This window comes from Capra hircus, chromosome 1, assembly GCF_001704415.2.
Source record: "Capra hircus breed San Clemente chromosome 1, ASM170441v1, whole genome shotgun sequence".
Lineage (NCBI taxonomy): Eukaryota > Metazoa > Chordata > Mammalia > Artiodactyla > Bovidae > Capra > Capra hircus.
Window position 1 is genome coordinate 95,438,684 of NC_030808.1, and position 12,430 is coordinate 95,451,113.

At 38.3% G+C, this 12,430-nt stretch overlaps 1 protein-coding gene across 7 annotated transcripts in view; it reads left to right on the plus strand.

Moving 5' to 3' along the window:
* PLD1 (phospholipase D1) overlaps window positions 1-12,430 on the plus strand; it is a 283,431-nt gene that overhangs the window by 199,351 nt on the left and 71,650 nt on the right. For all 7 annotated transcript variants that reach the window (XR_001918038.1, XM_018047781.1, XM_018047760.1 and 4 more), the window contains one exon: window positions 8,550-8,684. Coding sequence is in view for 6 of the 7 variants with exons in the window: in XM_018047781.1 (XP_017903270.1) it covers window positions 8,550-8,684 (135 nt within the window). In the remaining variant the exon portion in view is untranslated. The remainder of the gene's footprint in view (window positions 1-8,549; window positions 8,685-12,430) is intronic.

Sequence of the window (12,430 nt, forward strand, 5' to 3'; positions counted from 1 at the left end):
AATAATCAAATATAAGTTGAAATAAAATGTACATTAGAGATTTCAGTAGCATACTGGAGTATGCAGATAAATCAACAAACTTAAAGATAAGTCAATTGAGATTACCCAGTCTGAGGAGCAGAAAAAAAAAGAATGCAGAAAAATGAATGTGTCATTTAGAATAGCCTCTGTTGTTGTTCAGTCAGAGTCGTGCTGACTGTTTGTGACCCCACGGATTGTAGCACACCAGGCTTCCCTCTCTTTCACCATCTCCTGGAGCTTGCTCAAACTCATGTCCATCGAGTCAGTAATGCCATCCAACCATGTCATCCTCTGTCACCCCCTTCTCCTCCTGCCCCCAGTCCTTCCCAGCATCAGAGTCTTATCCAATGAATCAGCTTTTCTTGAAAAAGAACAAATGGGAGGATTCACACTCTCAATTTTAGAACTTACTATAAACCTACAGTAATAAAACCAGTGTGATACTGATATAAGGATAGACATGTAGGTCATAGTAGAACTGAGAATATAGAAATAAACTCCTATGACTGTGATCACTTGAATTTCAACAAGGGTTTCAGGACAATTGCATGTCCTGAAATGGTGTTTGAACAACTAGATATTCACATACAAAGGGATGAAGTTGGGCCTTATACCATATACAAAAAAAATAAGTCAAAATGAATCAGGACCTAAATTGTAAAAACTCTTGGAAAAAAACATAGACAAAAATCATTCTGACATTGTATTAACATAGGTTTCTTGGGTTTACAACAAAAATATAAAAATAAATTAAGTTGGATTTCATCAGACATAAAAGCTTTTATGTTCCAATGGACACTATCAAGGAACTGGGAAAAAAAAGACGGAAAAAAATGTTTACAAATCATATATCTGATAAGGGATTCATATCCTAAATACACAAAGAACATTTACAAGTCAACAATAAAGAGATAATCCAATTAAAAATGGGCCAAGAATCTAAATAGACATTTCTCCAAAGAAGATATACAAATGGCCAATAAACATATGAAAAGATACTCAACATCATTAGTCATTAGAGAAATTCAAGTAAAAATCGTAAGATACAACTTCATATCCCCTAAGATGGCTATGATTTAAGACATAAAAAAGATAATGATGAGAATATGAAGATTTTAGAATCCTCATACATTGCTGTTGGGAATTCAAAATGGTGTGGACTCTTTGGAAAGCAGTTTGGTAGTTCCCCAAAAGTTAAACATAGAGCTAACATGCACTCAGTTACTCAGTTGTGGCCCACTCTTTGCAACCCTATAGACTGTAGGCTTGCCAGGCTCCTGGAATTTTCCAGGCAAGAATACTGGAATGGATTGCCATTTCCTTCTGCAAGAGTTACCATATAACTTAGCAATTCTGCTCCATTGAATATACCCAAGAGAATTGAAAACATGCTCACACAAAAACAAAGGAAGGAAAATAAAACAACCAAAAGAAAACTACTACTCCTTTGTTGGAGCAGATTCCCAATGCCAGAAATGCCAGAAAATCCTGACTCTTGTGGTCAAATATAGGCAAATATAATGGGTATGGCTTTTATTTTCAGAGTAATTAAAATACCTTAAAATTGGATAGTGGTGATGATGGTACAACTTTGTGAATATACCTTTTTTTAAAAAGATACTGAATTGCATACTTTAAAGAGGCAAATTTTATGGCCAGTGGATTTTTCAAATGATTTGGAAGCCATAAAAATAATGAATTAAGCCTTTAAGACTATATAATTTTAAACTTATTTATTTCTGTTTAGTATTCAGTGATTTTTCACAAATGTTCTCCTCAATCTAAAAATCTTGAGAAAGAACTTTGGACATAAGACATGTACATCACCAATAATAAATACTTTCAAAAGTTGAATCTAATTTTATCTAGGACATAAATTTACCAGGGGCTTCCCTGGTGGTTCAGTGGTAAAGAATCCACCTGCAGTGCAGAAGACGGAGGAGATGCGGATTTGATCCCTGGGTCAGAGAGGACCCTTGGAGGAGGGCATGGTAACCCCCTGCAGCATTCTTGCTGTGAAAACCCAGTGGACAGAGAGAGGAGCCTGGCGGGCTACAGTTCATAGCGTCACAAAGTCATACACGACAAGCAACTGAGCGCTCATGCACACAGACTTATCAGAGCATTACCCTATCTCTAGGGTAGTGGCTTAAAATGAAGTTGATAGTGAATGAGTAAGGTTCTAAAAGATCGACTGATAAGAACAAAATCAGGGGACTTCTCCAGTGGTTAAGACTCTGTGCTTCCACTGCAGGGGTGAGGGTTGATCCCCGAGTAGGGAACGAAGATCCCACAAACCATATGGTGTGGCAAAAAAAAGCATGAAATTTGAAAGTAGATAAAAATGGATGCATCTTTAAAAAAGAAATAAAATCAGGACAGTCATTCAGTAATGACAGTGGCTAGGAAAAATGCAAAGGTGAGGTTATAGGAGAATAAAAAGTCAGAACAAGACTATTATTTAGTTTCTCAATCACAAAAATATCCTGAGCTTATTATAAAGCATTTCCTTTGACTCTGGACCTTTTTTCTTCCTTTGCCTATTCAGGGGAAAAATTGGATTTTAGCATAAGAAGTAATTTCAATGTTAAGCCCTCTTACAAAACGAGTTCCAAGTACCCTGGGAGCAAGTCAAAATCAGGCATCTCTGTGGGGGAAACGCTCATACTCTAAACATGGAAGAATACATTAATTACATAATGCCCCTTTTTGAGGTGCAGTGTTGTATTGTTGGCTTTGTTTTTATAAAAGTATAGTGGGTTTTAAATACATGAACTAACTAATCTCTAATTGGATAGAGAACTGTCATTTTCTCCTGTTTCAGTTCTTTAGAAATAACAAAACTGCTGCTACAAATATGTTAGAATTCCTGAAAAGAAAACCAGCTGTGATTAGTGTATAATTTTGTGATATGCTAATCTTCAGGGATTTAGTGTTTAACTTAAAGCATTTCTTTATCATTTTTTGTAATTGTTGTGAATTATGGCATTTTAGCAGCCAATTTAGTATAATTTAACACAAGGTCTAGAGGTATTCAATCAGGATTAGAAATGTACATATAAGAAGTGCTTGTTTAAGCAGCAAACGCCTGTAACAACTCCAAGTCCTTTCACAAAATGTCCTGATAAACTTAAGAGTCTATTGTATCAGATTTCTCATCTTTCAAGCTCTATCTGCACCAGCGTTCACAATAGATATGTCTTGGGGGCCTATATAAAACTCCAGATTCTCAAATACCTCCATGACATGTACTTTGGAAGCCCCCATGATTGTTTTCTGCCTATTGCTCTTTATTAATACCTGTCATGCTCCTGGCTTTCTCACGTTTTATTCAGAAGACACTGTTTCAGCATATTCTCACACCACAAGTTAACATCACCAACATTGTTACTCTGTTGAGTCAGTTTCCTTCACAAAATAACATACACTCAACTGTACTTTGCAGGTTCCCCGGCCCACATTCAACCAACTGCAGATTGAAAATATTTGAAGGAAAAAAACCTAGAAAGTTCCAAAAGGCAAAACTTGAATTTGCCACAAGCAGGCAACTATTCACGTAACACCTACATTGTATGAAGTATTGTAAATAGTCTAGAGATGATTTAAGGTGTACAAGAGGATGTGTGTACATCACATGGAAATGGTGTACGACTTTATATTAACATAAAGGACTAGAGTAGGGCAGATTTTTTCATCCTTGGGGATCCTGGAACCAGTACCCTGTGGATACTGAGGGCTGACTGTACTGGCCGAAGTAATTTCTCAGTTTGCTTTCTCTTCTCACAAGAGTGGGTAGTGGATCTGTTCACCTCTTTTCACAGGACACAACATATCTGCTTTCTAGCTTGGAACCCTTATCTTCATTTTGGTCCCTGTGACTGGTACTCACCCTGAGCTTTCTTTTTAAAGGCATTTTTCATAAAGAAATAAAGATTTCTGCCACTCCATAGGAATTATTTCATAGCAAGGGTGAATGGGGAGTAGGTATGGAGTGTGGCCTGTGAGGCTTTTGATGTATGCCCATCAGCCTTTTTTCATTGGCACAAGGGTTTCAGACCCATCGTATATATTCCCGTAACTAGCCAGGCAATCAACCATTTCCTCAAGGAACTTTTATAGGTTTGCTTCCCGGTTGCTCAGCTGGTAAAGAACCCACCTGCCAAAGCAGGAGATGCAACAGACAAGGGTTCAGTCCCTGGGTCAGAAAGATCTCCTGGAGAAGGAAATGGCAATCTGCTGGAGTATTGTTGCCTGGAAATTTCCACGGACAGAGGAGCCTGGCAGGCTACAGTCCATGAGGTTGCAAAGAGTGGGACACAACTGAGTACCCAGAAACCAAATTCAGGGTGGGAGGTATGATCACTGCTGCTGGGATATTACTGCTGTAGGCTCTTTGCCTGCACATTATCTATCTGTCCATCTATCTATCATCTAATCTCCATACTGATACTTATAATTTCAGTCCCATGCCACAGGATTCCTTCTTGCCATCTATTTTTTTAACTTCTTTATCTCACAATAAGAAACCTACTTCTATTATCTATAATATATATATATTTCCTCAGTCTTAGAATACACAGAAATTGCTAGCCCAACTACTATGAAAAATATATCTCACTAGAATCCAGTATTTGTTTATAGTTCTTTTTGTCTTTAGCCTAAGAGTATATATCATCAAGAGCTAGTGTTTTTAATTTGGTTTTAATTTGAAAAGCAGTTAGGTTCACTTGCTTTAGTTTGTATTTCATTTGGGGTTCTTTTTCCCTATATCTTTCCTGATTTTTATTTTTCTTTTTTGAGTGTATGCAATAGACTTCCCATAGTAAGAACTATACAAAAGACAGACATGCTTAGACAGGCGCCATTCCGTTATACCTCCTTTCGGCTTCTTCGCACTGTCTTTCTCACCCTAATCTACTCACCCTCTAGTGGTAACAAATTTTTTCAATTTCTAGGTTATTGGGGCTGTGTTTCTTTTTGTACAAATGAGCAGAAACATGTATATTTTCTTATTTCTCCAAATCTCTTTCATAAGAATAACATACCACATATTCTTTTGTGTATTTGCTCTTTTTAAATTTATGCCCCATGCTGGAAATCACTCTGAATCAGTTCATAGAGAGTTTCAATCCTTTCTGCCTCTGCACAGTCCCCCGTGTACAGATTGGCCGTAGTTAATCCAGTCATTCTCTGTGTGAGCATTTAGGTTATCTTCAGTATTTTTCAATTACAATAATATAATTAGTAGCTTTGTGTACATACGTTCTTATTTGTTGGAAATGCATATTTAGGGTAAGTTTCTAGAATGAAAATGCTGGGCTGTAGATAATTTTGTTGGATATTGACAAATTCCCCTCCAAGTTTATACCAGTTTGCACTCTCAGCATCAATGCAAGAGAGAGCTTACTTCAACCGAGTCTCAACAACAGAATATATTATCTTTCTTTCTTTTTTTTTTGGTCAGTCTCATCGGTTAAAAAAGTGGTTTCTCAGTATAGTTTTAATTTGCATTTCTATTAATTATGAATGAAGATGACTGTCTTTTCAGATGTATCTTTTAGTGTGTTTGAATTGTCCATGTCTTTTACCTATTTTTCTATGAAGACTTTGATCTTTTTCTCCCTTCAGTTCTGCTTAAAATTATTTGTTTATTGTGGCTGTGCTAGGTCTTCAGTGCCTTGCACGCCCTTTCTTTAGTTGCAGCGAGTGGGGTCTTATCTTGCTGCAGAGCACAGGCCCTAGGGCTGCAGTGTTGCCGCGTGCAGTCTCAGAAGTGGCGGCTCTGGGGCTCTAGGGCGCAGGCTCAGTGGTCGTGGCACCCTGGTTTCCTTGTTCTGCAGCAGGTGGAATCTTCCTGGTACAGGGACTGAACCCATGTCCCCTGCATTGGAAGGTAGATGCTTAACCACAGGGTCACCAGGGAAGTCCTTTACCTTTTGTTTTTGCTTGTTGTGTTTTGTGTCATGCAAATGAGTTTGTTTTGTTTTGTTTAGCCAACATTATTGATCTTTTCTTTTATTGCCTCTAGATAGTTATGAGCCTCCCCTACACTCAGGTTACCAGGAATTCACTCGATTTTCTTCTAACACCTGTATGGGTTTATATGCTTACATTTTCATCTCTGGTTTATTTAGAGTTTTTATGATTGCTGGGAGGAATGTATATAATTTTTATCTCTTTCAAATAGCTATGCAATTATACTAGCACCTTTTCTTAAAAAGCCCTTTTCCTAGAGCTACAACCTTTATCATATGCAAAATTTTCATACTTACGTGGGTCTGTTTCTGGACTTTCAATTTCAGACACTGGTTTGGCTGTCTATGTACCAGTTCTGCACTGTTTTAATTATACAGACTTTATAGTATGTGTTAATATCAGATATGGGAAGGGTTATCTATAAATGGAAGAACCTCTATATATTACCTGTGAAAAAATTTCCTTCCAAGATACCTAAATGTAATAGGTTCACTGAGTAACATCAACAGCAAAATAGAAAACATCAGTAATACCTGGAAACTTCAGTAAATGAAACATGAACTACCATTGATTCTATCAGCGTGCTTCAGATTCTCTTATAAAAATTTATATTCTCCTTCTATAAGAATCTGTGATGCTTTGGTTCCACTCCATTTATTCTTAGTATCACACTTAGCTTATCCAGGACAACTGCTGTGTGAGAGGGGGACCATAAAATCTCGTGACTAACACTCACGCCAGAGTAATGATTATGGGTGATTTGATATGGAATACAGTTCTTATCACATAAATGACCTTCACACAATGAGAGGGCTACATTTTAAAGTCAAACCTGGCACTTCTTGCTCTGAAATAAATTCTCCAAGGTCAAACATACTTAGGATTTTTTTTGTTTCCCTGATTTCAATGATTTAGAAGGAGGGATGTTATTTAACTGCCAACATTTTTACTTACCCAAAGTCTGTAAAATTTTCACTGCTGCTTTGCCCTGAGTTTGCTACTAAGTATGTATATACATCAGATAGTTTGGGCTCACATCTTGCATCTGATTTAAACAGCAGCAGGTGTTGGGACTTCCCCTGGTGGTCTGGTGGTTAAGAATCTGCCATCTCAACCCTCTTACACTGTTGGTGGGAATGCAAACTAGTACAGCCACTATAGAGAACAGTGTGGAGATTCTTTAAAAAACTGGAAATAGAACTGCCTTATGACCCAGCAATCCCACTTCTGGGCATACACACCAAGGAAACCAGGATTGAAAGAGACGTGTATACCCCAGTGTTCATCGCAGCACTGTTTACAATAGCTAGGACATGGAAGCAACCTGGATATCCATCGGCAGACAAACAGATAAGAAAGCTGTGGTATATATACACAATGGAATACTACTCAGCCATTAAAAAGAATGCATCTGAATCAGTTTTAATGAGGTGGATGAAACTGGAGCCTATTATACAGAACGAAGTAAGTCAGAAAGAAAAACACCAATACAGTATATTAATGCATATATATGGAACTTAGAAAGATGGTAATGATGACCTATATGCGAGACAGCAAAAGAGACACTGATGTAAAGAACAAACTTTTGGACTCTGTGAGAGAAGGTGAGGGTGGGGTGATTTGAGATAATAGCATTGAAACATGTGTACTATCATATGTGAAGTAGATTGCCAGTCCAGGTTCAATGCATGAGACAGGGTGCTCAGGGCTGGTGCACTGGGATGATCCTGAGGGATGGGATGGGGAGGGAGGTGGGAGGGACAGTCAGGATGGGGAACACATGTACACCCATGGCTGATTCATGTGAATGTATGGCAAAAACCACTGCAATATTGTAAAGTAATTAGCCTCCAATTAAATATTTTTAAATGGCAAAAATAATAAATAAAATAAAATTGGATTAAAAAGAAAAGAATCTGTCATCCAAAGCAGGAGATGCGGGTTTGATCCCTGGTTGGGAAACTAAGATCCCACATGCTGCAGAGCGACTAAGCCCATGTACTGCAACTAATAAGCTCACGAGCCACAAACAGAGAGAAGCCCACACACCGCAATGAAAGAAATCCCACAAGATACAGTGAAGATCCCGAGTATTGCAACTAAGACCTGATGCAGGCAAATAAGTAAATTTTTAAAAATAACAGAATAAACAGCAGCAGGTGTCAACCCAGACAGATGCAAATCTTAGGTTGTCCCACTGTGGCTATACTTCAATTATCACTCTTCAGTAGTTACTCAAGAAATCTTTAAAATAAAATGTTCATATTTGATTTATTTGGGGATCACCTAGCATTGGGGATTCATAGAAATCACTTCAGTAAGATATTTTGAAATTATATCTCCATTTATATTAACAATATAAAAGTCTTCAGAAAGTAAAAATAGATCCTAGATGCATTCTAAAATTATGTACACACACATACATATATATGTTATGCAATCTATTCTTAACCTGTTGAAGTGGTATATTTGTTTCAAAAGACAGTAAAATCTAAGATGCCTTTATTGAGCTTGGTCATATTAATTTTAGTGATTTCTTGTTTAATTTACAGTTGGCAATCAGTGGATAAATTATATCTCCTTCTGTGGTCTTAGAACACATGCAGAGCTTGAAGGAAACTTAGTCACTGAGCTTATCTATGTCCACAGCAAGTTGCTAATTGCTGATGACAACACTGTTATTATTGGTAAGTACTTGGTCTCTAATTGTGTTCCTTGTCAGGTGACTTACCTCATGCAAAAATCATTCTTTTTATTCCTTTGAAGCTTCCTTTGCCGTTGAGAGTATCAGTATCTAAAACATTTCTGAAGCAATCTTTTTCGCTTATGTCCTTCCTAATCCCTGTTTTTAATCTATGAAGCAACAGAGGCCCAGAACAATTAAATGGCCATTGTGCAAATTACAGTGTCCAGGGACAACAGTCTAACCCAGCAGTGCAGCAATCAGTCTGTGCTCATTAATTCTTTATTATTCCCCTTTTAAAAACAAGTACCTAGATTTCAGGGCTGGAAGGGAGAGGTTTGGGAAGGGAAGTGTGTCATAAGTGAGTACCTGGTTGCCTGGCCGTACTTCGTATGTGCTCCCACCACATCCAGCTAACCATTACCTCAGATCCAAGGTTTTTGCAAGAGTCAGGATCGGAAGGATGTTAAAATATCACTGCATCTATGCTTGGAGCTTCCCTGGTGGCCCAGTGGTAAAGAACTGGCCTGCCAATGCAGGAGATTGTGGGTTTGATCCCTGGATTGGGAAGATCCCTTGGGGAAGGAAATGGCAACCCACTCCAGTATTCTTGCCTGGGAAATCCCATGGACAGAGGAGCCTGCCAGGCTACAGTCCACGGGGTCACAAAAGAGTTAGATGCAACTGAGCAACTATCCAACATCAACAACAATGTCTATGCTTACCATTTTTCCCCTGGAGTCAGTATTTTGGGTGTTACTAATCTGGTGTGCTGCGATTCATGGGGTCGCCAAGAGTCGGACACAACTGCGTGACTGAACTGAACTGAACTGAATCAGGGTACAGAGTAGACCAGCTTGTGTAGTAATAATACAATGTAGCCCTAGACTAAGGTCTGCAGTCTTTTCCTGCAGCCCTCACCCCATGACAGATTCAGAGGTGTTACTGGTTGTACTTCTACCCAGATTAGAACAGCTTGCTGAGAACGGTGGGTTTGCAGCTCCATTCTTTTGTACACCTGGAAAGCTTCATTTTCCCATCGTGGGGTTGGTTTGCCTTCTAATATCATGTTACATGAACACTGAAAGGTCAAAATGAGAAAATGAGTATTAATAACCAGCCAGATAAATGAACTGACAAGGGTGAGGGGATGTTGCTTAAGAGATATGCTGTGTCCCACTGTTGGGCATTCCACTCATCTGTTTTAAATGAAATGTAGTTTCTCAGCTATAAGATATCTATTCTGTAAGAAACTAAGTGTCATGGAGTGTTCTGGAAAAAAATTGACAATATATATACCTTTTCCATTTCTATCCTCCACTGAGAAAAGAAAGAAAAATCTCATACCTAGGAGTAATGAGACTGTCTTCTCTGGAACATGATTTGAAAAGAAAAGCAGTTCTGAAGCCAGAAATATGTAGACAGTGTGGTGATACACACACACACACACACACACACACACACACACACACACACACACACATTCTTTCAATACTTACTGGGCCTTTAAGAGAAAAATCTTGTGTCTTCAATCTCTTGCCCAGTAGGGATCGGAGCTCTTTAAGGATTCATTTCTTCCCCTATTTCCCCTAATAAACAAGTTTTCTCATATTTCCCCAAGCTATTCTTGTCTTTGCCTCTTTAGAAGCTAATCTGAGAATATTTTTATATTCAAATTGACAGTGACAATAAGGAAAGCGAAAATACTGATGCTTGTTGAAATGGAAAAACAAACAAACAAAGCCAGATAGAGGTCGGTTGATCTCTTCAGGGAGATTTCAGAATTCTTGAAGTAAAAATTGACAGATGTAAATATTTTCCTTTTAAAAGTCTTTTTGACTTTCAACCTGCTTTACTTTTACATCAAGTATAAATGCAAAGTAGTTTTTAGTATTTGAGTTAAATAAATCTGTAGGGCTTTTGACTTACTTTATAGAAAGGTCTTTAAACTTTCAAAGGCTACAATTTATTTAGACTAGCAATAATTGATCCTTTTTGCATACAGTTGTTACCTACTTTCTTGAAACTGAAGATGTGACCTTGGGAGTATGAAGAAGTCTCACTTGCTAGTCTCTAGGGGCTGGATTTCTTTTTCTTCTTCCCCAAGGGCAGGACAGATTTTCCTCTGGAAAATCCATGTAAAAATCCATGTATACTTTTGTTCTTTTCACCTCTGTGGGAACTCTGGAAGAAACAGACTTGTTGTTGCTGCTCTCAGACATTTGGCCTGTTTAAGTTCATAACACAGAGAACAATGTTTAAAGTTCTCAAAGAGGAACTTGAGAAATTAGGTTGAGGATATTTTACAGGTGTTAAGTCATTAAGAGCTTAAAAGAAGTTAAAGTAACCTGTAATTAAATTTTCTAACATGGCAGATTTACACCAGAATTACTGAATAATCTATCGTAAGAAAAATGACTAAATAGTTTATCCTTATTTTTTCTTCACAAGGAAATACTTGGTTTCGCACACTGAGATCTCTTTCATGTATAACTTTAATTATGTCTTACCCCCAGTGGCCCTGTTGGTTTCAAAATCTGTGACCAAGTCCAGTTTTCTAATTCATCTTATTGACATGTAGCCAAACTAACAGTTATTGTATTTCCTAAATAAAACAAGGGTATCCTTAAGTAAAATTTAAGTCTATCCAGTTAACTAAATGAAATGATTTTTTTTTTCTTTCTTTTGGTTTCACTAATTCACTGCATGGGCTTCCCAGGGAGCACTAGTGGTAAAGAACCTGCCTGCCAATGCAGGAGACGTAAGAGACGCAGGTTCGATCCCTGGGTCGGAAGATCCCCTGGAGGAGGGCATGGCAACACACTCCAGTGTTATTACCTGGAGAATCCCACGGACAGAGGAGCCTGGCAGGCCACTGTGCACTGGGTCACAAAGAGTTGGACATAACCGAGGTGACTTAGCATGCACACATGCAGTCCGCTGCACATCACAATAGACACAAAACATGATCACACAGTGCCACTACCCCACCCACCTCAGGGACTACAGGGGAGGCAGGTACTCTTTTCACCAAACACCAGAACCATTGGGATGGATACTGATGAACTGGTGCTGAGAGGCAGTCAGCAAGGGTGATATGTGGGAAACCCCATGGAGGGAATGGATCTCGGTGCTTAAAGGCAGGCTCGAGATAAGTATCTGTAGTTGAAAGGCTACCCAGTAAGGAGTGAGTCCCATGGGTCTCAACCCTGACTGCCTTAGAATTGCATAGTGGCTCTTTTTCGTGTGTGTTTTGTGGACTATTCTTTTTTAATTAATGTATTATATACAGTAAATGGCACAAAACTTCAGTGTACAGCTTAATGAATATTCACATATGTTTACATTTATGTAACCACCACCCAGAACAAGATACAGAATATTTCCATCACTCTGATAGGAGTCTTCCTATCTCCACTCAGTTAATCAGATGTTTTCACTGTCACCACAGAACAATTTTGAACACAGATGGGTTTGAGTTCAGATAAATGGAACTGTTATTTGGGGGAAAGTTTATTCATGTCTGCAATTTACTTTCAAATAGATCCTCTCCCCCTGCAAAAGAAAGTTGGGTTAATTGATAAAAGAATGGAGTGATGTTAGGAGAAAATACTAATAATGCCTGGTTCCTACTTCCAGAAATTGTGATTAATTGGTCTGGCTTAGGGCCCAGATATCAAGGTTTTTTTGCTTTCTGTTTTTGTTTTGGCACCATTATCTTTTGAAAGCTTCCTAGGTGATGCTCCCGTG